This window comes from Phocoena phocoena, chromosome 5, assembly GCF_963924675.1.
Source record: "Phocoena phocoena chromosome 5, mPhoPho1.1, whole genome shotgun sequence".
NCBI lineage: Eukaryota > Metazoa > Chordata > Mammalia > Artiodactyla > Phocoenidae > Phocoena > Phocoena phocoena.
The window spans coordinates 20,559,889-20,586,396 of record NC_089223.1 but is presented as its reverse complement, the minus strand read 5'-3'; the positions used below and the strand labels follow the sequence as shown (position 1 = coordinate 20,586,396).

At 43.8% G+C, this 26,508-nt stretch overlaps 1 protein-coding gene across 1 annotated transcript in view; it reads left to right on the top strand.

The window, feature by feature from the left end:
- The first annotated feature begins 604 nt into the window (after window positions 1–604).
- SETD7 (SET domain containing 7, histone lysine methyltransferase) overlaps window positions 605–26,508 on the top strand; it is a 43,024-nt gene continuing 17,120 nt past the window's right edge. Inside the window, exons 1-4 of the mRNA XM_065878073.1 lie at window positions 605–680; window positions 9,207–9,336; window positions 20,480–20,681; window positions 24,603–24,792. Coding sequence (XP_065734145.1) covers window positions 641–680; window positions 9,207–9,336; window positions 20,480–20,681; window positions 24,603–24,792 — 562 coding nt within the window. The 5' untranslated portion in view covers window positions 605–640. The remainder of the gene's footprint in view (window positions 681–9,206; window positions 9,337–20,479; window positions 20,682–24,602; window positions 24,793–26,508) is intronic.

Sequence of the window (26,508 nt, the reverse complement as noted above, 5' to 3'; positions counted from 1 at the left end):
CGGGCACTGCACGCGGACTTCCAAGTGGTCCCCGGCACAGTTGGAGGTCGGAGTTCTGAGCCCCAGAGGGCGGATACCCGGAGGTCCCAAGTGCCCGCGAGGAGCCCGCGGCGCCCAGGACCAGGCTTGGCGCTCGGAGCGCACCAAGCCTCGCAGAAGCAGAAGATAAACCCCGATGGGCCCGGGGGCTGGTGGGCTGGGGCGTAACGTCAGCGCGGACCCCGAGCGTCTTTCGTTTTAAGGAGCCTCACTTCTGGGAAGGGACGGGGAACTGTCAATCAGCGAGGGAGGGAGCGCACCGGCGCTGGGTGATGTCAGCGGATCAGCTGCTCGATAACAAAGAGGGGGTATTACAGGAGAAAGTTGCAGCGGCGGCGGCGGCCACGGCGGCACCCCGGAGCCTCGGAAGCGAGGGGCAAGTGGGCGAAGGAGGAGGGACGGCTGCTGCGGGAGCGGCTTAAGGCCAAGAAATTGAAAGGGCTCTAGGGGGAGGCAGTGCGAGCCAGCCCCGACTGCTCCTCCTCTTCCTCCTCCTCCAAACTCGCAGGGTTCAGCCCCAGCGCTCGCTCAGCCGCCGGGAGCACCCGGAGGGACGGGAGGCAGCCGCGCGGCCCCGAGCTGGGCAGGGTCCCCAGCCGCCATGGATAGCGACGACGAGATGGTGGAGGAGGCTGTGGAAGGTACAAGCATTTCTCTGGGGCCCGGGGAGGAGGCGCCGAGGGCACGGAACGCGGAAGGAGTGGCGGGCTGCGACCTGCGCGGCGCCGGGCCCCGCGGCCGCCACTGTCCCCTACGCGGGTGGCCCGCTGCTTGGGCAGGGGCCGGACCGCCACGGCCACGCCACTGGGAGCGCGCACTGCGCGGCGGGGCGCAGGCCGGGAACGGGTCTCGGCTGGGCCGGGGTCTCCGGGAGAGCGCTGCTGCTCCATCCCGCCCGGTCACCGCCTGCATCCGCCTTCGGAGTTGCGAAACCTGCCGGGCACTCCGGCCTTCCCCCTTTCGGGTATGGGAGGTGGCGGTGCGCAGGAGTTCAGCCCCCCGCGGCCGGCCGTCTCCGTGGAGCAATCCCCCCGCCCGTTTTTGGCAAGCCCGAGCCCCTCTCCGGGCGGCAGCCCTTTCCTTCCGCTCGCCGCTGCGACCCGCGGTGACCGCGGCCGCGTCCGGGTCCGTCCCCCGGCGCAGCGCACGGGGCCGGACCAGGCACGTGGCAGCCGCGGTCCGGGCGGTCGCTTCTCCGAAACGATGAAATCATTGCAGAGCCATGGACAACGCTCCCGACCCGGGGCTTGAACGCACGCCGGCGGGGAGGCGGGCGGCCCTGGCCTCTGCTGCCCCCGAGCGAACTCAGTCAAACCGCCCTTCCCCCTTCCTGCTTCCCAGGCGGGTGCCGCCGCCGCCACGCTGTGCAGGCGCGCCGCAAGCCCGGACTGAAATTGCTGGGTGACACTTAACTTTCTGAATTCCATGCAGTTGGCTGTGGGTGATATCACCGCCTTGGTGTCGTGTTTCTCCGCCCCTTCGCTTCCAGCGCCCCTCCCCCGACTTTTCTCGCCACTTTGTTTTGCTGAGTTTCTCCACCTTTTTTTTTTTTTTGCTGGTTCTAAAAAGCGAGGTGGGGACGTTATACAATCTAGTTGTTTGTATCAGGAGATGTTATGATTTTGTAACAGTGAATACTGGAAAATACTCTTTAGCGTATTTATTTATTTGATTCTGCCGTACACAGTACGTCGTCATGTTTTGCAGTGTTGCGTGATATTATTCCGGAATATTTTAACCAGATATCTAGGTAAATATTTTTTAAGCTTTTGGTTGAATATGGTTTCTATCTAATTTGTATAAGCAAGCTCTCAGAAACGGTAAAGGAAGACAAAGTGGCGACCCTTACAGATGCATGAGGATGCATACTTATTGCTACTTTGGGAGAAAAAATAATCAGTTTTTATGTCAACATAATTGACTCCTTTTGTAGTCCCAAGGTCTTAAGGAGAGACTAAGTAGAATAATATTTCTCAATTCTATAAAAGCTAACTGTCTTAATGTAACTATTGAAACTTCTTATTTCTTTAACCAGCTTCAAGGAGTGTTGATGGTGTTGTTTTAATTTCATAGTGTCCTGAACTGTTTCTCTCCATTGAGTAAAGCCAATGCTGGGACTTACTGGGGCCCAAAGATGTTAGTTGGAAGCCTTCTTTAAATGTAAATTATTGACTACGTGTGCCTTCATATTACGAAAGATAATTGAAAAATGCTCATCTCAAATTGTTAGGACTGGCTCTCATTCTTCAAAGTTTACTTTTACTCATAAAAATTTAATGCAAACCCTTGATCACAGGCAGTGCTCCCGAGGTTAACCCATCTTCCCCTTTGAAGCTGTTTGGAAACACAAGGCCCAGTTGTCCACGGTCCCAGGCTCCTTGCAGAATGTGAACAAGCAGCTTTAGAAATGCACCGATGTTGTTTTTGAGATTGCTCAATGGGTGAAAGCAGAGAAATTTCTTCATGTAAGCAAGGAAGTTTCTGTTATATAGGGTGACCATATGCATTATTGTCCAAAATCAGAACATACTTGAGAAGGGTCACTGTTTAATACTTATGCTGGGACAACTGGCTTAAACCTTGAATGTCTGGGGCAATCCGGGACACATGGTGACTCAGTTGTACCTAACAGTAAACAATTAGAGTAACACAGAAATTTAAAAAATCCTTAGATGCACCCAAGGCTCAAACTCACACAGTGTCTAGAGCATGCATGTGTAAAAGTAGGCTTTTCTTTAGCCATTCTTGGACTTTTAAGAGCTGTCTGTAATAGTCTTTACTTAACATCTAACACATGCATGGGGGACTGGTAAAAGGCCAGTCTGAATATCTTGGTGTTGAAGTACCAACTAACCTACCTCTCTCCATTTACAGAGCCTGTGCTCTCGGTAGTTTATTTGTCTTAGCTGAAATTACCATTGCTGTAATTGTTTAGTCCTTACATGTGCAGGCTCCGTGCTAAGTGTTTCACACACCTATTATCCATTCAGTCTTATCACGTGCCTAGTAATATCATCCTAATTTTACAAAGGAGGGAACTGAGGCTTAGAGAAGTTAAGAACTAATCTGAGGACATTCAGCCAGGTGGGAGACAGGCTTGGACCTCCAGAACCCCACTGTGCCATACCAAACTGTCTCTCTACATCTTTCCTTTTTTTTTAATGAGTCAGTCAAGTATATGAAGTAGTTGGTAACTGAGTTTGGAAGCCACAGTTAAATGTTGCATCAGTGTCGTTCTTTATTAATGTCGCTCTGTAGAGGTTGGTTCTGAAAGAATTTGGTGACTTTCAGAAAAATGTATTTGGGGAAAGAGAATTTAACTTACAGCCTCTGCAACAGATACCCTTTTTCTTCTTTTTCTTCCTCCTTAGAAACATACTCTGGGGAAGAAATGGGTCTCTTCAGGACTTGAGTCTTTTATCACCTCACGTACATTTTGGTTCTCTGTCGGGTGGAACTGTGGCTTGGGTGGAGTTCTAAGCTCAGGGTGGATGAATCCGCGAGGGCAGGTGGGTGGAGGGAGTGTCTGTGTACAGCGCTGGCTGTGCTCCCTTGGGAAGGTAGCCCTGGGCCTCAGCAGGCCTGCAGACATCACCTGAGCTCCTGCTGTGGTTTTTAAAAAAACTCTTAGAGGCTCATTGGTTCTTCAGGGAGTGATGTTTAGCTTTGGGAATAGAAATCGTCATTACGTCTATTTCTTCATCTCCCCGTAGACGCAGAGATGAATACAACGTGGTCCCTAATATAATTTGAAATAAATATATCACATCTAAACCGATGAATGATGGTGGTTGAGAGGAAGCAAAAATTGCATCTAGCTTGGGGAAATAGATGGGGGGGGGATTTCCCGGAAGAGGTGGAGTGGAGATGAGTCCAGTCCAGAGGGGAACTTTGGGAGTAAAGAGAGGTGTGGAATGAAACTATAATTCACGAGAAAAACGCAGGTGACCAATAAGCATTTGAAAAGACACAATTTCATTAAATAAATACAAATGAAAATGTTGCGATAAAAGTTTTCTCTAATTAGATTGACAAAATTCAATGAGACGGATATCATCCTACAAGGAAAGGGACACCCTTAACGTGTGATTCATTAATATCATCAAGGAGTTTCAGCTAATTGAATACTAACCCAGGAGCACAAAGGCATTAAAAAGAAAGGGAAGAAAAAAAGAGAGAGAGAGAGGAGTGGAATTATGCAGGCACATTCAGAGACGAATCCCTGGGTTCGGCTGTAACAGAGGGCCTAGGAGGAGAAAAGTGGAAGGTGAGACAGGGAAAGGCGGCTCGTCACAGGCCGAGATTGTGGACTCTGTCCTGGAGGCCGTGGGCCGTGTGAGGGCTCTTTAGAGCTGGGAATGGAGGATGAAGGCTCTGCTCTGGGAGGGCGGGAGCATGGGATGAACAGGCAGTGGGGAGCGGGTGAGGCGATCACCTAAAAGGCTCTTTGCAGTAGCGGTGACGAGGGTAGGAAAAAACAGAAAGGCCTCGAAACATAAAGGAGACATCGAGGAAGAATCCTCAAAAATGGGAAATAGCAGAGTCTCCAGAACTAAGGAGCCAGAATGAAAACAAGCATCTCCATGTTTCACTGTCCCAACCCCTCAAATATTAAGAGCATTTCTAACAGTCCCCCTAGTATCTCATCCTGCCTGTTTCTAATAAGACTGCTCATGCAATGTACTTAGGAAAAATACAGGCTAGGTGTCCTGGTAGCACCCTCTACGTGTAGGCCTCACGTTAAAATTAAGATCCTCGCAACTAATAATTGAGTTCTTGCAAGGGATTACTCTCAAAACTCAAATCATGTTGTTTTTGTTTTTGGTCTTTGCGGTACGCGGGCCTCTCAATGCTGTGGCCTCTCCCGTTGCGGACGGAGCACAGGCTCCAGACGCGCAGGCTCAGCGGCCATGGCTCACGGGCCCAGCCGCTCCGCGGCACGTGGGATCTTCCCGGATCGGGGCACGAACCCGCGTCCCCTGCATCGGCAGGCGGACTCTCAACCACTGCGCCACCAGGGAAGCCCTCAAATTATGTTTTTAACCACCAGCGTAAGTGTATCATCATGAGGGCACATTCTTTGCACTAAACAGAATAAGTTTGCCTTTTTATTATTATTACTTTTTTTTTTTAAGTAGTTCTATTGTACAAAACCAGCAATGCATGTAAGGGCCTCTGGTTCTGAGGGAAACACACACATATACACACACACACTCAGATGTCCTGTGAATAAGTCTGAGGCAGTAAGCAGCCAGATGTCCGATCCAGAGGGAATTTCCTGTGCTGAGAGGTACCGTCACTGCATAGAATACAGGCCTGGCTCTCATCGGGTTCAGGGAAAAGCTCCGAGGGAACCCGTGGGGAAAAAATTGAACTTTCTCTCTGTTCAGTAGATAATGATCTTTAGAACAGAGTGAAAAACTAGACTTGTGAGACGATTATGTTTTATTCCCTCTTCCTCTAACTTCAGTCAATATTTAAAACCGTGCTGCAGACAGATATATGGCACACGAACTGGGACCGCATTCCCAACACAGAGCAGTCATTCAAGTGGGTTTTCCCTGTTGTTTGGGTTGGCGTTCAATCTCTGTTGAGTGGGAATTGGCCCGGAAGGCTGTTGGCTGACTTGGCGCATTGCACAGATTGATCTCAATCAGAGCAAGCTGGACTAGCGTTTCTCTTTGCACTGGGTAACACTTGGAAGAGACAGGCATTTGCCACCAGGATGTGCTGGTGAAGATCCTGGTGGTTCTGTGAGAACTATCTTAACTACAAAGGCGTCTTCCACTTCTCTGCCTGGGACCTGAGAACACCTCCCTCTTTAGAGGTCGCTTCTTCCACCACGGGCAGGGAAGAAAGAGTGTTCGGCCAGTTTGCCCTTGACCAGAGAGAAGAGAGATTGGAGGATTGGGGGAAGGGGCCTTCAGCATCCATGAGCGCGTTCAGGGTAGCAGTTAATGTGTTTCTTGGGCACATAGCAGCGGCTTCCTCATCGATAAGACTGGAATTTGAGGGATGGTTGTAAGGTTTAATTTAGATAACAGGAAATTACATAACCCAGTGCCTGATGCATAGTAGGTATACAGAGTTTTTTCTTCTCTGTACATCAGTCTCCCTCTCCATTAAATTGACCGTTGCTGGCAAGACACATACTACATGATCTTATTGTCCAAATGGCAGCGGAACAAGAGTTGTACCAGAAGCTCCTCTCGCACTAACATTGATAGGAGATATGCGGTCTCAGCAACCTAATCTCTTCTCTTTTTTTTTCTTTATTTCTCTTTTTAAAATTAATTAATTTATTTTTGCGGTGCACGGGCTTCTCATTGTGGTGGCTTCTCTTGTTGCAGAGCACGGGTTCTAGGCGCGCAGGCTTCAGTAGTTGTGGCACACGGGCTCAGTAGTTGTGGCTCGCAGGCTCTAGAGCACAGGTTCAGTAGTTGTGGCCCACAGGCTTAGTCGCTCCGCGGCATGTGAGATCTTCCCGGACCAGGGCTCAAACCCGTATCCCCTTTATTGGCAGGCAGATTCTTAACCACTGCTCCACCAGGGAAGTCCCAGCCTAATGTCTTCTCTTCCTGACATTTCTTTCCTTGGAAGGTCCCTTAGTTGTTGTTATTGTTTTGGTTGTGGCTGTTGTTTTAAACATAAAGTTCTACTGCTAGGAACACCACCCCCGGCTGTTACATATTCAGGGTGGAAGTCTTGAATTATCACAAGCCTTAACTTTTAGCTCCTTTTCATTGATCCCGGTCATTGATCACATCCTGGTCATTGATCACATCATCCTCCTTTTGAAAGGATGAGAAGAAAACAAAACAAATGAGCCAACCAGAGGATTCTGCTGTGATCTGATAGAGGGAGATTTCTCACAACAAGCAGCCTAAACACCTTTAGAAACGCAGGGAATCGTCACAAGTCTGAGCCGCCTTTCTAAACACACAGTGTCACCAGAGAAACAGCCATCATTCAGCAGCTTCTCTGTTCTCCCTCCCTAGAGCCTAACAAGGTGATGGGACTTCTGTTCACTGGCCTGTGGAAGGAGGCACGTGCATAAGCGTCCTTCATGGAGCAGGGTTGATTTTTTTTGCTTTCATCTCAGTGGGGTTCAGTACTGTCCTTCAAGTGCTTTTAGTGTGTTCTGTGATGCTTCCAAGTTTCTCTAATATCTAAATGCCATTGCTGAGGGCGCGTGTACCTGCAGTGTTTTGTTCAGAAATAGGATAGGACTATTGCAACTGAGCAAAGGTGGAAATGAATTAACATGGGATTTTTTTTTCCCCTTAGTGTTCATGTTTATCATATTCCACTCTTGATCTAAAGTAGAATAACTAATTTTATCAAACATTAACTTTATAAAGTCTGAACTATGTGAACTGTTTTCTGTGTTTTCAATAAATTAGTAAGTACCTCAATATAAGGTTAAAACGATTATTCTGATAGCTATACCTAAATCAGAAGTGGAAGACTAAATTTGTAGGAAAGCAAATAGCTAAATTTAATTTGATCTGGGCAACATTTCCTAAAAGAAAGCTTTCAACTATACACTGAGTGGTTTTTTTTTAATGAAAGGAGAAGAGTAGATATAATTAATTTCAATGAGAGAAACGCCATCAGTAGATATTTAGAAAATAATTGTCCAAATCACTTCATATGACTCAAGTGTCATTGAATTATGTCAGGTACAGTTTTTGGTTTTTAAGCAAGAAGGAAGCAATTGTGGCCTACTTCCCTCCTAACCATTAATTTCCTGGCCCTTGTTAGAAAAAAATTGGGGTTAAGAGGAAAGGAACCTTATTGATTGTGATTTATTTAAGTAGCCATGTTTTAACGTAACATATTCCAGGTAGTTCATTCTATGCAGAATCAGATGTAGCAAGAAAACAGTGCATTTGTTCATTTCTATTTTATGTTTGTGTAATCAATAATACAAATAAAGAGCTTTCTCGTTCTTTGTAAGAGAGCTTACTTCCTCTCTCTTCTAAGGGATGACATTCGTTTATCACTTTAGAAGAAGTTCTTTTAGGAGAGTAAAGCATTCGTTGCGGTGAAATGGTTTGTGTTTTCTTTTATGTCTGTGAGCCATCTGGAAGCCACACTTAAGTGTTTAATGTCCCCGCATTGCACACAGTATTTAATGCTTTTATACCTTTTTCATCCATGACTCAGGTCACTAACCCGGGAGAAAGCCAGTAGATTTAACTGCTGCCTTCATTTTCACCCGCCTCTGCAAAATTAGTTCACCAGAATGACTGGGGAGGCACCAGTGAGGTGACTCTTGGGTTTTGTGAAATATGTAGATAATAATAAAAAACCTAAACATTGACTGTAAACATAAATATAAGAGTACACCAATCGGTGACCCAAGAAGAACCAGCAGTTTAAAGATCACAGTGTAATCATTGCTGTTGATGTTCAAAATCACGGCTTAAATGGTCATGTGGATACTTCTAACTACATTTAAAGCACAAACCCTCTGAACACAATGGGTAGAGGGTGTATGACAAGGTGATTACCGAACATTCAAAGCTGAACGATTTTGTAAAGTAAAGCAGTAAGTTCAATGTTAAGCTTGTTTAAGCTTAGAGGGACTCTGAGTTCGTGTGTTCGTACCGTGAGGTGCAGATATTCGGGCAGTCTTGAAGACGTGGCTCTATCCTTTTCAGAGGGCGCCTGGCTAGCAGTGCTCCACATACTATATAATGATGTATGAAGTCGTATTGTATACTTAGTTCTAGAACCAGATAACTTATTGCCAAGACAGTGTGCCATCTCAGCTATGTTTCCCTTAAGCATGAGAGTTCGGGGGCGTTAATTCCAAACGTGAGCAGTACCCTGTGGGGAAGTACTGGGTCAACTGAAACTCACACTGCAGGTGTTATTATTGAGAATAACTCTCAGTCCCCGGTGTAATATGAGCGTGGTTTTGGTTCATAACCTTACACGTGTCTAAGGCCCTCTATTGTGGACCCGTCCTTTCTAAAGTGTACCTAAGAGCGGAGTTGATGGTGCTGATGCGGGCAGGGAAACCTTGGTGTTCGCTCTCCCCTCAGGCAGGGAAGGGACCCTTGAGCTGCATGGGGCACTTGCTGGCAGCATCTGAGCACAGATGATGGTGGGTGAGCGTGGAAGATGTTAAGGTTTGCCTTGTGGTTCCCTTTCTCCAGGGCACCTGGATGATGATGGATTACCGCACGGCTTCTGCACAGTCACCTACTCCTCCACAGACAGATTTGAGGGCAACTTCATTCACGGAGAAAAGAACGGACGGGGGAAGTTCTTCTTCTTTGATGGCAGGTAGCACTCACGGTTTTGTTTCATTTTGTTTTTTTGGGGGGTGGGGAGTAGGTACCAAATTACTTTATTTGGAGGAATGATATGAATGAGAGAATTTAAGTGAATATTTTAGTACAATTTATAGAAAAAGTCAAAGTAACCCCAGCATGCATGTACTGCTTTGGGGACCAGGGATGTCAGCCACCCCCGTTACTGAACCAAACTTGGGTCTGCTCAGCCGTGTACAGTAAAGCCAGTCTGACATCTGGCTGTGGTGAAGGCAAGTGCAGTGTTTACTGCAGGCGCCAAGCAATGAACCCAGGGTAATTAGTGCTCAGAACACCCGAACTCCCAGATGGGTTTCGGGAAAGCATTTTTAAACACCAGGTGAGGGAGGGGAGTCCCAGAGTATGTGATCAACTTGTACACATATCTCTGCTTGGTTGATGGTGAGGGAACAGGGCGGTGTCACAGGGGTTAACATTACCAGTAGGTCTGTGGGCTACATAGTCATGACCATGTATGACCTCAAGTAGTTAATTTCTTCCATTTGGTGGTGGTTTTAACATCTGCAAAACAACTCCGGAAATGTGCATCAGCTCCTGTTATCTGGGTACTTCAGAGAGGAGCTCCAGCAGAGGATATGGGTGAGGGGTCTGTCCCGGGAAGGTCCCATAGCATCCTGCTTAGTTACACCCCCGTGGCTATGGCCTAAGACTCAGCTCTGCCACCATTGCCTCTAAGGGTGTGCTTGTCAAAGAGAGCCTCTGCCGTGCCAGATTCAGGGACCCCCATCTTGCACGGGTTGGTTAGGTGGTCACGCAGGTCTTTGATGGATTTCACCTCCTCGTTCAGATAATGAGTCTCCATAAAGTGACACAGGTGGGGATCGTTTTTGTCAGGGACCACTGTGTGTAGTTCCAATAGTGGCTGATTGACGCTCTTTTCCAAGCGTAATGCACGCTCACTCTGTGTTCAGCACGCTCTCAGACATCATGGTCCAGTTTCTTGATCTCCTTTTGAAAGAAGGTTCAGCCACCTCATTGGTTCTGCGGCTTCATAATTTTCTCGGCATATTCTCTTTCCTCCTGAGATTAGTCAAGAGACTATTTAGCAGGGTTCTTCAAAGCCACGTCATCACGGTCCAAGCAGTAAGATGGGTAGATATAGGAGGGGTACAGCTGCAGACTCACAGTGTTCTAAATGCTTGTCTTTGGGATGACTGGACATGATGTGTGATACCTTAACGCTGATGTCGGAACTAGCATTTCCTGTGTTCTACCACTAGTTAAAATACTTTTCACAGCAGGGTTCTTTTACCTTGCTTTTACCCCCCTGTATGAGAACGCTGTGAGGCAGAAGCTTCTCACCCTCTTGAGACAGGTGGAAGATGGGGTTGCATGGGCCAACAGTGACTTTTAAGCCGTGTCCGCTTCAGAAATGAAAAGTGGTCGTGTGAATTTCTCCAGCATTTAGAGGAATTCAGAGCCATGGAAGGACTAGCTCTTTTCATACCACTTGACTGGGTAATTCAGAAATGGATTTAGCTAAAGCAGGTTATAGGATTCTGTGGGCCACAGCACCGCTTACTGTAAACTCTTGACATTGGTGATAAGCTGAAGCTTCCTTATTCCTTGGAATTCCTTCAAGAAAGAAAACGTCTAAGCTGATATTTGAAGGGTGATCGCAGGGACTGGCTTGTAACCCACAATCCCTTTTCTGTAGGTGGAATGAGTCGCTTTTAAAAAATATTAACAGGTCCTCAGGCTCTCAATTATCTGATATAAGGAGGGGTGAGGAAAACAATAAAAACCTATCAGAGAACTTTTGTAAATTTTTATTTTAATTCCAGCCTTCTCTTTCCCACTGTCCTCAACCCCACACCCCACCTCTTTTTAGCAGAAATTGGTTTCCAAACTATTCATGTTAAATGGTCGAATATTCTGCTTCCTTTCTTCTGCCCTGGTGGATAACCGAGTCCCATAGCAGCCTCTTACTCGATGAGGTATCAGTGCTTTCTTCTCTCACGATTCCTTTAACCTGTCCAGAAGGAAACTTTTCCTGCCTCACTTCCATAGAAGTTTATTTATAACTCTTTTCTGGAAAGTGTCACTGTTCACCTCATGCAATTATTCTTTTATTCATTCAGCAAATATATATTTATATAAATGTCTTCTTTGCCCTACAGGAGAGCGGTTTCCTTGAGGGCACTGTCTGTATCTGTTCCATCTTCTATGCTTCATAGCACTTTCTGTTAATTTGGTATTAAAAAAAAAATTCTTGCTGAATGAGGATGGGAGACAAAAAAGAGGGTAGAATTCACATACACACACACATGCACACGCACACGCTGCTGTTTTAAATCTCGTAGTTTGAAGGTCATACCCAGTAACTGACTGACTCTGGGAAAACAGTCCAGCAGGCTTCGTTGAGTTTAGTATTGGTTACTGGCTCGCTTCACAGACCTGAGACTCAGCGAGCTGAAGGGCTAGGCTGAGCTTCCCAACCAGTGTGTCAGGAATGAGCCCTGCGGGGCTGAGTGGGGCCTGAGACTTCCCAAGCGCCTCCCTCCCTCCCTGTGTCAAGCCAGTCACGTCTGGCTCTGACCAGCTTCATCCAGTTCCCCCAGTGTGCTGTTCAAATGCAGTGATCTGCATGGGAGTCATGACCAGGGAAAGCTGGAGCAGTGGCTGAGGCTGAAGCACTAGGCCAGTAACTATCTATGGAATAGAAAGAAATTCATTGCCTTTCTTTTTTCTTTTAGAGGCACGAATTCACTGGTTTTTATACCTACCACTCAAACACCTGGAGGGACTTGGGTCCAATGGTAGACTCAGAGAGTGGTGGTATTAGCAAGGACCTGAAAAGTTTACCCTTGTTAATACCTTGAGAGGAGAAGGTCAGTATCGCTGCTTTTATGACATGGGATGAAGCAGTGTGGTGACAGTTTCTCAAAAGGTCCTCGTCACCTTCGTTCGTTAAGCCCAATGATGATCATGTCATGAGACATCTGCTAAAAGGGTTAGCGGAAAAGTTAGTGAGTCTTATGACTGAAATAAAGGCTGTGGAATCTATTAGATCTTTCTAAGGGGGATGCAGGAAGTGGTCATGGAGAAGTCAGTCACCTCTAATGAAGCAGCAACTTAGTTTACACTGCTCTATTAATTTTTCTCCCTGTTACTGCTCCCCATTTTTAGGGTCTGATGTATCGAGTAAAACAAAGTGGGGGCTTCCCTGGTGGCGTAGTGGTTGGGAGTCCGCCTGCCGATGCAGGGGACACGGGTTCGTGCCCCCGTCTGGGAAGATCCCACGTGCCGCGGAGCGGCTGGGCCGTGAGCCATGGCCGCTGAGCCTGCGCGTCCGGAGCCTGTTCTCAAAGGGAGAGGCCACAACAGCGAGAGGCCCGCGTACTGCAAAAAAAAAAAAAAAGTGGGCACTCAGTGCTTTTACTGCCAGTGAGGAGGCTTTAGTCTGGAAAAATTCCTCCCAAAAGGGTGACATCAAGGTTTTGAAATAACAGTTGAGGAAACAAAAGGTTTATGGTAGAGTTTTAAAAAGTTGTTCAAACCTGTAGTACTCGCTTATGTTCCCATCAGAGGCTTTATTTGCAGTTACAGGAGGCTGTGTTTGGAAAATTCTAGTGTAGTGACAGAAGATTTGGCCTGATGCAGTCTAATCTTATATAAAACCTGATTGCGATTTTTTTTTTAAACTAGAGGGCTTCCCTGGTGGCGCAGTGGTTGAGAGTCTGCCTGCCAATGCAGGGGACACGGGCTCGTGCCCCAGTCCGGGAAGATCCCACATGCCGCGGAGCGGCTGGGCCCGTGAACCATGGCCGCTGAGCCTGCGCGTCCGGAGCCTGTGCTCCGCAACGGGAGAGGCCACAACAGTGAGAGGCCCACAAAAAAAAAAAAAAAAAAAAAAAAAAAAGCTAAACTAGAGACATGATTCATATACAAAAGGCTGTACATATTTAACATATACAACTTCATGAATTTGGAGTTAAGTATACGTTCATGAAACTGTCACCGCAATCTATGCCATAGACTGGGTGTGTGGTTTGTGAGAACGTTTCAAACAAATAAAAATTTATATCAAGAAAGTTCTGGAATCAGTTTTCCCCTTTACATAGAATATGATAAACCTGAATAAGAATTTTAAATATTCAGATCACCAGGAAAGATGGCCTGGAAAAACAGAAGCAGAATATTTTATTTTTTTTAATTACATAGGTAGCAAATACTTGGTAGAAAAAAGAACTTCAAGAAATACAGAAATGTATAAAGTGAACATGCTCCCCCCTTTTTTTTACCCCCGTCCTCAGGTCACAGAGGTAAACCACTGTTGGCAGAGAATTTAAGCATCTTATTCTCTGCCGCCACTGTTGGCAGAGAATACTCGAGGTAAAATAAGGAACTAGCTATCTATTTCTAAACCAGTTTAAATAGCCAAAATGTACATTTTTACCTTTTTACTACTGTGTCAGCTTCAGAAGCTTCAGAATGTTCGATAGTTTTGAGATATTTTTTTGTTTGTCTTTTATAAATTTACTTATTTATCTATTTGTGGCTGTGTTGGGTCTTCGTTGCTGCACGCGGGCTTTCTCTAGTTGCGGCGAGCAGGGGCTGCTCTTGGTTGCGGTGCGTGGGCTTCTCATGGCGGTGGCTTCTCTCGCTGCGGAGCACGGGCTTCAGTAGTTGTGGCTCACGGGCTTAGTTGCTCCGCGGCACGTGGGATCTTCCTGGACAACGGCTCGAACCCATGTCCCATGCATTGACAGGTGGATTCTTAACCACTGCGCCACCAGGGAAGCCCTACACATCTCTACTTTTTATACTAATCCCAGATTCTGGATGTTCATGTTAATGTATTTTTTTTCCTGAATTGTTCTCATCTCAAACAAGACTGGTGGATGTAAAGACAATTTAGCAGGACTTCTCGAAATCTTAGAATGGTAACAAGAAAGAGATATTTCAATGCAGATTGGCTTTGGGCTGTGAGATATTAGGGCATCATGTGATTTTTAGCCTGATTATGAGAGAGAGATAAGTGAATTCATTCAGGTTTTTTTTTTTTTTTACATTATTGATGCTTCCTCCAGACATGCTAATTAGATTTCAAGATATTATTTGCTACTCCATGACTTGTCCTCCTCTGCCCAAGTCATCTTCTGATGTTGATTTGCTCCACTAACGAATCCGGCTAAGCGGGCTCCCTGTAGTTGATCATTGACCAGGTAACCTAAGAGAAGCTGCCCATCTGATGAGCCACTGAGGAGGCGGATGTTTTCCAGGTGACAGGTCCATGCAGGAGTTCTTCTGTCTGGTTTTTAGAAAGTGCTTGGTCACATTTTAGAGAAATTGGAGCTGGAACTCATGTATCCCAACCTCCCACACAAGGCAAAAGTCCCTTCTGTATCGCTTTTGTTGGAACCAGGCTCAACAAATACATTCATCTGTATTCTGAGGAACAGTTCTGGTCGAGGCAAAGATTTTTGTGATGTATAAGAAAGGGAGAGGGAATGAGGTGGATAACTTTGAATACCTACCATCTGCTCAAACGCTGGACATGTAGCCTTCACAACAGTCTGTGAAGTAGATTTTATAATCCTTTTTTGTTGTACTTATGAAGAAACTAAGGCATAGAGAGATGAATTAACTTGCCCCAGGTGACCTCGTTGGTAAGAGCTGGAGCTGAGATTCAAGCCAAGTTGAACTGGAAGTTTGTACCCTTTGACCAGCATCTCCCCATTTCCCCATCCTCCAGCCCCTGGCAGCCACTGCTCTACTCTCTTTCTATGAGTTAGGCTTTTTTAGATTCCACATATTAGTGGGGACATACAGTATTTGTCTTTGCCTGACATTTCACTTAGCATAAGGTCCTCAAGATCAAGGATGGATTATTATTGTTATCATTATTACTATTATATTTTATTACTGCTGTTACTATTATTATCCGTTGATAACAATGGCCAGCAGGGTTTTCTCAGGGTTTATTTTTAGAGAACAAAACTAAATTTCACTAATTGCCCTTCAAATATTTTACTGTTATCTTGAGCCTTTATAACAATCAGAACCTATGAACTCATAGATCTTCTAATTAAAGGATAAGAAACTTTGAAGGTAGTGCACTGGATTACATGGAAGCATTACAGAGCTCCATTCAGTTTGCTTGTCACATCTTGGAAGAAGCTGAAGTTTCTCGTTGCATATAGCCCCAGCGGATGATTTGGGTCTGTTATTGATGTTCTTCTTTACTTAGTTTTCAAGATTTTAAGAGATAATGTGTAGTATAGTGTTATATGTCAGTACTATCTCAATTAAAAAAAAGAGATAATATATATTGTCATATAACTAGTTAAGACAATGTTTTAATACTAAGAGTCACAATTTAATTTGGTTAGAGACAGGAATTTAAAGTAAAATTATCATTCATTTAAAATTTCCCTCTTGATTCTATACCAGACAAAAGAAAGGCAACACAGTGGGGGAGGGAACAGTTTATGCCTCAGGAGCTGGAAAGCCCCAAACCTTCTAGAGGCCAAAATATGAAGGAAAAGCCAAAGCTGTTTAGTCTCCTAAGAACACTTTTGTGTATTCAGATATTAAAGAGAATTTTAAAATGAAAATAGTTGAATAGATTGCAGCTGTATCAGTCTAGGTAAACAATTATAAAAAATTTTCATTTCTTCGTAAGTTAGATTTTCTCATTTAATTTAATACTGGAAATTTAAGTACAAGAGCTTTGATAAAACAGATGAAAATGGTCTGTGTATATGGAAAGAAAGAAATCTAATTAAAATTGATTTTTAAATTTTCTCCATGTTTTCGAGTTATTTGATTCAGATGCTGGTACCAGAAAAATCAAACCAGTTTTGCAGCTTCTTAATATACTAAAAAATCTGCCAACATGTTGAAAGAAATTTTAAGAAAATACAAGTCAAGAACATTGTGTATGATATGATCCCCTTTTTTGTTAAAAAAAAAAAAACAAACCACCACACAGGTGGGAAAATGCTTAATATATAAATGGAAAAAAGTCTTAAATGGTAAATTGCCAAATTGGGTAAGAGTACTGGGAGTTTCTACATCTTTGTAGTATTTGATTTATTTGTTTGTTCACTTTACAATGAATACATATTACTTTTTTCACTTAAAGAAGCATTTATACCATCCTTCCCTCAGACAGAGAGGGATCTTTCTTACTTGTGTGTTTTTTTTTAAAGTAATATATATAATTTATTTATCTTTGGCTACGTTGGGTCTTTGTTGCTGCGCGCAGGCTTTCTCTGGTTGCAGCAAGCAGGGACTACTCTTCATTGCAGTGCGTGGCCTTCTCATTGGGGTGGCTTCTCTTGTTGCGGAGCACGGGCTCTACACACATGGGCTTCAGTAGTTTGTGGCACAAGGGCTCAGTAGTTGTGGCTCACGGGCTGTAGAGCGCAGGCTCAGTAGTTGTGGCGCACGGGCTTAGTTGCTCCGCGGCATGGGGGATCTTCCCGGGCCAGGGCTCAAACCCGTGTCCCCTGCATTGGCAGGTGGATTCTTAACCACTGCGCCACCACGGAAGGCCTTACTTGTTTTTTTTTTAAAGTAGATTTAGAGCAGTGTTGTCAGTTTCTTTGACTATCTATTCCAGTGTCTCATAACTATTTCCCTGCTGCTGCTGTTTTAGGCCAAGTTTCTCAGTAGAAAGCTCACCATCATGTACATGAAGGTGCATGCTTAATAATAATAGCTGTTATTTATTCGAGCAATCATTATGTCCCAGATCATCTTCTAAGCACTTAATATGTATTAACCCATGTAATTTTTAATAACCCTATTAGCAGCTGCAGTTTACAAATGGAGAAATAAAGCAGAGCGTTTAAGAAACTTTCCTAACTTGCAGACTGTATGCACATACACTTCATATAAAGAATCCTCCCTGCACTTGAGAAATACTTTTAACATCCTTATGTTCCCTCTCAGTTTTCTCTTCTCAAAGCAAGATTATCCCAGTTCCACTCTTTCATTTAGCAAATATCACCTGAAGATATGCTGTGTTTATATGTTAGGGCGGAATACATAATGCCTAATTTGTTCCTGTAAAGGGCTTACAATCTATTTAGAGAAATAGGACCCGTAAGCTGATCATGGATAAAGACGTGGCACATCCTGTACTAGTCCATGACTAGGCTTCAGTGACTGTGGTTGCAGAGGTCAAGGTAGACTCTGTGGGAAGTAGGGCTCCATATGGAGGATGGGTAGGCTCTGGGGAGGCCAGTGATGAGAACACCTTCCTCCACAACACAGCTCCCAATCCGGTTTCAGCAAGGAAGATTAGAAAGTTATTCCTGCATAGCTACTTCTCAGATATAACCAGATATTAATGATTGAGTTGCTACAAAATAGTGCCATTTTCTCATAGTCGATTTCTTTCTGAAATAGAAAAAGACCAGAGGTTGGAGAATATTCATTCTTTTCCCAAAGTCATTTTTGTTTTGAATTTAAAAAAAGGAAAATGTGACCCGTAACTTTTTTTTCCTGAATGTGTCCTCAGGGATTTTAAAAGTTTGGTTACATATGTTTTAAGGGAAGAGGCAGGGAAAACATACTATAGGAGCTAAGATACATAGATGTGTGCTTGGGGCCAGTGAATAAACTAATGTGAGCAGAGGATTCTAGAGCGGGAATCAGCAAACTTTTTCTGCCTGGGGTGAGATAGTAAATATTTTAGGCTTCTTGGGCCACATTCGGCCTCTGTTGCAACTGTTCAACTCTGCTGTTGTCATATGAAAGCAGCCACAGAGGATACGGAAAGGAATGTTCATGGCTGTGTTCCAGTAAAACTGTATTTACAAAAACAGGCAGCCGGCCATGGTTTGCCAGCCTCCTCTGGAGGAAAAAGTTAGAAAGAAAGGTGGTGCCTTTAACGCCAGACTAAGAAGCTTTTATTTCCTTTGAAATAAAAGGATTTCAAAGCCTTATCACTTTTTATTGCCCTGGAGACCCCAGTTCATGTGATAACATGCCCCCTTTTTGTTATCAGATTCCATCCAAGCTACCAAAAAAATGTACCAAGGAAGCTAAGCTGTTTCCTCAGGCAGGGGCTGGAAAACAATGCAGTAAGTTTTGCTCTCCAATACCTAAGAATTTGCATTTGGGAATCTTAACGTTCGTTGAGCTACGGGAAAGAGCAGCTTGTTCTTAGGATTGTGTTACTAATAAGGGAAGGTTCTACTCTGAGGGAGGGCGGGACAAACTACGGGACATGACCTGGGGGAAATATGTGCAAACCCACATGACTGGTTAACTGATTCGTGAGACCCATGCCTTGTAGCTTTCATCATAAACCTAAGAAACATTGGCAGACTAGTCTGTCAAGGGATAATTCTGCCCAAACATACACAGTAACGTTTTGAATGCTGCTGAGAATTCAAAGTCAATAGGGTCACCAGGTTTAGCAAATAAAAATCCAGGGCACCCAGTTAAAATGGCTCAGATAAGCAACGAAAAATATTTTAGTAAAACTATATCCAGTTCAATATTTGGGACATACTTATGCTAAAAAATTATTTGTTGTTTATCTGAAATTCAAACTTAACTGAGCATATTCTGTTTTATCTGGCAATCCCCAAACTGAAGATAGATGATGAAGTCGTTTTTTGCCCTGTCTATTGCATCATTATGTCAGTTGATTAGTAATCCTTCACCAGGGTTCTTTTTTTTCATGGCAGGAGTCTAATGACAGCCGAATCTCCTTAATTCCGACCTCACTGACATAAAATTTTGATTATTGATGCAAGGGCTGTGCTGAAGTGCACTTTTTCTCTTCATGAATTTACTAGGCCTGTTTATCATTGATAGTACAAACAAAACTGAAAGAGAACGATTTATCTCCTTGGGAGACTACAAATAGTATAATTACAATGTAATCAGAGGCTATCGTTATTTAGACTGTGCTTTTCATTTAATAATTACAGATCATTCTGTCATTCATTAGAGCAAGACAGCACTTTTTCCAGGCAGACTCAGGTGCAGCCACCTCGGTCCCCATGGCCCCCTTTGGGTCCCACCTGTCCCCAGTACCTGTCTCCTGGTTATGTGTTTGTCTTGTTCATCATGCTTTCTAGATCCTCACACGACGCTCACTACTTGAAGGCACCCTGTAAATGTCTGTTAGTTGAATTAATGAATGAGTGTTATCTGCACATGTTAAAATCATCAAACTTTGTTGCTAAACATCTTACTTTTTAATTGTAAAAAATAATTTGAGCTGGTCTTTCCCCTCATTCCAGATTCCAGTTCATGAAGGGAATTTTTGGATAAAGTTAGTTTCATTGCATAATGGCCTTTGCGAGGCTGACACTGAAAACATGTATTGAAATTCCAAAAGTGTTTTATGAGGAGAGAAAAAGGTTCTTGTAAAACCACCATGAGCACCCTTGTGAGCTTTCTTCTGTTCTAGGACGACGGGTCTCAAACTTTATCAGGCTGCTAATGATATTAGCAAGGTTGAGCGGGCCTGTCTTCCTTACTTGCCCCTATTTCCCATGATCGCACGCACACACAAGTAAATCCCCATATATCTTCCAAAGAGGTGGATGGGGATACTTTTGATTGGATACCACTTATGGTTGTCACCGATAAATAATGCATTAATGGCTTAAGACAGATAAGCAGACATCTACACGTTCTAAACCACATTTGTATTACTAGAGACCACTATATACAAGCCATCTGAAAGACCCTTGAGAACTCCCAGTGAATTCTGGAACTCTTGAGGGAAATTAAGCATGAGTGGTTTGTGTGTGGAAAGGGTGGTTTATGTGTGGAAAGGGTAACACCAGAATTTCTATTGCCCGGTATTGGTTGGCATCTAGCCTTGGAAACATACTTAGATGAGGCTTGTTCTTTTTCCACCTGTGGCTTCTTTCTTCTGTATTTCCTCCAGTAGAGAAATTGGATTAATAGGAACCAGGAGATTAGGAATTAAATCTCCCTCTCAGTATCTAATCCTACCCATATCTTGGGAGCCTTTTTCCTAGCAATCTCGGAGAATTCAGGAGGATGTACTGAATACAGGCCAGCATTGGAACAGAGCTGGGCGTGGTGTGATCCTTTCTTTTAAGAGAGTTGAGTCACTGTCTGACTGTTCCCTTTTGTTCTCCCTTCTCTCACAGCACCCTGGAGGGATATTATGTGGATGATGCCCTGCAGGGCCAGGGAGTTTACACTTATGAGGATGGAGGAGTTCTCCAGGGCACATATGTAGACGGAGAGCTGAATGGACCCGCCCAGGAGTACGACACAGATGGAAGACTGATCTTCAAGGGACAATATAAAGATAACATTCGGCATGGAGTGTGCTGGATATATTACCCAGTAAGCCTCACGACTGTTCATTTTGCTGGAAAGTAACGAGTTTTAAGACAATGCTTCGAGTCTTCCCAATGAATAACAAAATGTATTCTCTATCTTAGGAAATGTGAGGCTGTGAAACTTGAGAGTCAGTAGCTGAAGCCAGCAGCTTAGGGGGACATCCTCTCACTCTTTCACTATTGACTTTGATTGTTGTGCTCCGATCTACTATGAATTCCTCCTCAGGGTGGCTTTGGAAAGGAATGATTAGTCATGATGAAAACAAACTGGGACAAACTGGTTTGATTGTACCACTAATAAAGACAAAAATATGTTGCTTTTTAAAAATATTCCTTTGGGATATAGAAAGAGATGGTGGAATGTCTCGTTGTTGCAATTAATGTTATTCTTCCTCATATGTAAGAACTAATCCAGCAATTTCCCATCTTTTTGGACTTACTACACTATTGTTACTTGATTTTACAATCCTACTCCCTGCTTTCTGGTTTATCTTGCTTAAATCAAGGTGATTAAAATTAACTTGCCTTTGAGTATTTGATAACATTTTATGATCTTTCTGGAGCTGACTAGAGCAAAAAAAATGTGGCAAAACCCATGGCTGGGAATTAATGCTGTAATTTTTGTTTGCATTTCAAATACCCCATCTGTTTGTAGTGAATTTCCAGAAAATGTTTCAGAAAATAAACCTGAGGAAATATTTTATTTGGTCCAGAGCTTAAGTCAAAATACGTTTTTTTCCTTACTCTTAACCGTATCCTCTTATGATTTAAAAGTATTAATAAAAACATGTATAGCAAGAAGAGTAGTCCCAGCTAAATCTATTTACACGTTATTGTTCCTAAAAAGTAAGTTATACTCTAGTCATAAGAAAAAATATTGTAAAACATTTTTTAAAATAATTACGAAAGCATTTACACATTCTCCTGGTAGGATCCGCAATAGCTCACAAGTCCTTTCAGTTACAGAGGGAGAAGAGATGGAGGTACTTACCAGTTAGGAAGCCTGAAACTTTCGTTGCTTCATCAGTAGGCAGGATAAGCTTCCTGCTGCCCAGTGCTGGGGGGCTGCCGATCTGACAGTGAATCTTGAAGCCTGGGAACGTGGAATTCCTCATGAGGGTGGGTCTAGGAAAAAGGTAATGGATTACCAGATTCTCCCACTACCTGTCATTTTACTTGTGACTGTGATCAATTTAAGTCCCTAGAGGAGATCAACGATGAACTGAGGTGAATGGATCCGATTGGCTCAATGTAGTTGCATTTTGAAACCTAGAATGAGCAGCTGCATTTTGGCCTTCCGCCTTAATCACTGTCTTTTAAAGCACCGAGAGAAGACTCTGCCTTAGGAAGGAAGAAGCACTAGGGAGAGTTACAAGCTTTAAAAATCAACTTGGTTGATAACACTTTGTATATAGTATCTGTTGGCGTTTGGGGTCGGGGTGGGGGGAGGCTGGTAATCACACCCCACTGCTCTGCTCTCTGGACTGGGAATCAATTAAGAAATAGACGTAGGGATCAGGGATCAGGATGTTGGTTTCATTATGGCGGAGTTGGAATGGAGATGTGGCCTGGGCTTCTACTCCTGCCCCTCTGAGCTAAACGGATGGGCCAGCTGCCCACAGAGCAGCTAGAAAGCTGCAGGTTTCCCTTGAGGAGTAGGGCTGCCTGGGGGAGCTTCCCCAGGGAGAGGAGAGGACTGAGAGGGGAGCAGGTGCAGCCTGTGGGCACTGTCAGTTCCCAGGACAGGTGAGCGAAAGTGCAGAACACATGAGAGCAGCAGCTTTATGCTGTTAACCCCTACCCAGTAGAGTTGGGTGTCAGTGGGTGTCAGATCCTGCCTTCTCACCAATCAAGTGAACGATTTCTCCTCCCATGAGGGGGAGCCACTGAGCAGAGGAGAATAAGGAGCAGTTTCTTCTCCAGCACCCCTGACACAGCCAACAAAGAAGTGTTTGTGACATGAAGTCAAAGCAGGAACAAGGGGAGGCAAAAATAATGATCCTCCCTACAGGATTTGTAAGCTCACTCTAAGGACAGTTTATTTCTTTCAAAATTTGACCTTGAAACAGTGATGGAAAGTTTTTAATTAAAAACTCATAACTCCGGGCTTCCCTGGTGGCGCAGTGGTTGGGAGTCCGTCTGCCGACGCAGGGGACACGGGTTCGTGCCCCGGTCTGGGAAAGATCCCACATGCCGTGGAGCGGCTGGGCCCGTGAGCCATGGCCGCTGAGCCTGCGCGTCCGGAGCCTGTGCTCCGCGACAAGAGAGGCCACAACAGTGAGAGGCCCGCGTACCGCAAACAAAACAAAGCAAAACAAAACAAACTCATAACTCCTTTTGGAAAAAAAAGAAGAATCTCTGCTTTATCATTGTAGACAAATAAAATCATTTGCCCCCCAAACTGGAAGTTTAAAGCACATAAGGGGGAAGAAAAACGTGAGATCCTAGAAAGACAGAATCCTGTTCTGAAGAAATAATCATGTTGATGGCTTATATTAGTTACGGCATATAAGAAGCATAAATACACCGTTCAGCTCAGTCACTGAAAGCCTGAAGGCAGATCTTGCAAAAAGTATCATCCCCGTTCGGGCTGGGTTATTAAGAATTAACTCGGGAAGGAGAAAGAGCAATAATACGTCGCTAATGCACTTTCTATCCATGAAAAGTGCTTCCAAGTATTTTTGTTTCTATGGCAGTGCCGGGATTCATTTTTTAATTGATAACCTTTTTTCTCCAAAGAGCAATTGGACTACGATGAACTGTAGAAATCCTGTACCTGGTGGTATTTCTTCCTGCTGTCTCTCTGTAAACAGCATTTGGAATCACTTAAAAGTCGTCCCACGTCACTGACTTTGAGTAGCTGCTTCTAGAACCTTTCAGTTGGGGGAATATCCAAGCTTTTAGAAGATGTCATGGGCTTACTAGTCTTGTGTCAGACCCACGAAGGTCTTAGATTTTCAGTTATACCATAAGGACCTTCTGGATGGGGAAAAAAAAAGGGGGGGGGAACATCTCTTGCACCCTAGATTAGATTTTTTAAAAATTATTTATTGGTTTTAGTATCCCAATTCAGTTTTAAAAATATATCATCTACTATATCCCTAGCACTGGTACCAGGATACAGAATTCTCTGATAGCCTCTGCCCTAAAGCATTTAATGACCCTTTGGAATGAAGCAAATGACAGTTAAAGAGGAAGCACAGCTGACTCCTCTCCTGGAAGGAGGGAGAAGGGAGAAGTAAATAAAGACGAGTGAGAAGAAAGAAGTGATGGGGAAGGGCGTAGAATTTAGTTGATCTTTTTTCACTTTTCCTTCTGACTCCAAAAAAAGTGATGGAATAGAATTCTCAGAAAGGCAGTGTCCACAAGTCCTTTTGTTTATCCCTTAGAAAGTGCAGATGACTCTCATTACTCATGTGTACTGAACTCATTCTTAAGTACCTTTGAACTAAAGATTTTCTTACTAGACCAGAAATCCAGAATTCAATATTTGAGAAGAGAAATCATAGGAATAGTAAGACTGTCCTGCTACCTCATCACATTTGATATTGCCCCAAAGTAACCCTTAGTTACATTTCCTTTCGATGATTGTAACTTACATCACAAATACAACATGTTTGTTTCTTAGATAACAAACCAAGTTAGAGTATCAGTAGCTTGTCCAAGGATTATAAAGCACAACTCCGTCTTTGACTCTCTAAATCAGGCTATATGCCCCCTGTGCATGTAACTTATAGGGGACTGGAGGGGAGGGGAGAGATGCATCACGCTTTCATGCTCATGTGAAAAACTCTGCGTTCTGAAACTGTTATGATCCACATCAGTGCTGTTCACAATGGCGGTGCACAAGAGAAATGTCTTGAACTCATGTCATATAGATAAATGCTATATATAATATTTTCTGGTTTTGGGTTTCTCCCATCAGGATGGAGGCAGCCTTGTAGGAGAAGTAAATGAAGATGGGGAGATGACTGGAGAGAAGATAGCATACGTGTACCCTGATGAGAGGACTGCCCTGTATGGAAAATTCATTGATGGAGAGATGATAGAAGGGAAACTGGCTACTCTTCTGTCCACTGAAGAAGGAAGGCCTCACTTTGAACTGATGCCTGGAAGTAAGTTGAATCTGCTTCAGACGGGTTGCTCTAATTCCAGAACGGGTTGTTGCGGCTTAAGAGAAGTTAATTTCTTTGTCTAGTGTGGTGTATTAGCTTGGCTGCATAACAGATACCTCAGCGTCTCAGTGGTTTACAACAGCACACACAGGTCTGCTAAGCAACTGTACTCGACCGGTCCAGGTGGGGCATGGCCAGGCCAGGCTGGACCTTAGGCTTCTAGTCAGCTCTGAGTCTGTTCTATGTCTTAATTCTGGGCCCAATCTAAAGGGACAGTGGTGGCCTGGGTCAGTTTTCTCAGGTGGTCACAGGAAGCCAGAGCAAGAGCAGACACCTATGATGCCTCCTAAAGCCTCAGCTTGGAACTGACACAAAGTCCCTTTCACCCACTTTTCATTGGTCAAAGCAAGTCACATGGCCAAGGCGGACATCAGTGAGACAGGGTCATATACACCATGCACTTTAGTGGCACATGCTAAAAAGTCATCTGACAAGGGCATAGCTGTATAATTCTAACACACAGAAGGAGTGAAGAAATGACAGCAGTAATTTAATCAGTTTTAAATATTATATCTCAGGGAAAAAAACTTAACAGTTTAATGATTTAACTGATAAAGAATCAAATTAGGCAGATCTCCAAGTTGGTACAGATTGTAATGCTGATTCAGCCTGAGCTCTGACTGGGAAGGATAAATGCACATCGGCACCCGGGCCCTCTTCAAAGTCTAGCATCTTCTTGGAGGACATATTCCATACATGAATGATCCTATTGGAATCAATGATAGAAAAAATCCTATTTCCTTTTAGAAGTACAGGATGGCACACCAAACATTTTTTCTGAGTATAAAATTATTTCTTGTAGAAAATCTGGAAAATATACAAAGAAAAACATCAAGATTTTGTATTTTCAGTGGCACAACATTAAGAAAGCTAAATCGGTCTGATTCCTTGAAATATGCATACACGCATTTCCAATCCAAGTTAAGGTATAAGGAGAATAAAGTAGAAAAGATAATACAGGGACTTCCCTGGTGGTCTAGTGGTTAAGACTCCACACTGTCAATGCAGGGGGCCTGGTCAATCCCTGGTCCGGGAACTAGATCCCACATGCCGCAACTAGAGATCCCGAGCGCCGCAACTAAAGATCCTGAGTGCCTCAACTAAAGATCCTGCATGCCGCAACTGAGACCTGGCGCAGCCAAATAAATAAATAAATATTTTTTTAAAAAAAGAAAAGATAATATATCTAGGCCTTGATAGGCCTAAATAATATTTAGCTGTTTGGATTGGAAGGAGATTCTCCAAAGGGTGGTAGTCCAAAAATAGGAAGCCTAGCACTTTACATTTAGGTCCAACTTGGGTTGTTATAAATGTCTCTGGTTTTGTATTTTTAAGTTAAAAATTGAGGCATTTTAAATGCAATATGGGATTCTGGATTGGATCCTGGAACAGAAAAAGGACATTCGTGGAAAAACTGGTGAAATCTGAATAAAGTCTGGAGTTCAGTCAATACTAACGCAGCTATGTTGGTTTCTTAATTTGGACAAATGTACCATGTAACACAAGAAATTAACATTAGGAGAAGCAGTGAGGGGCATTGGGAACTCTCTGTACTATGTTTGCAACTTTTCTGTAAACTTAAAATCATTCCAAAATGAAGGGTTTTTTAAGTTGTAACAGTAATCTTTGAACTTCAAACTCTAATATCTGCACTCT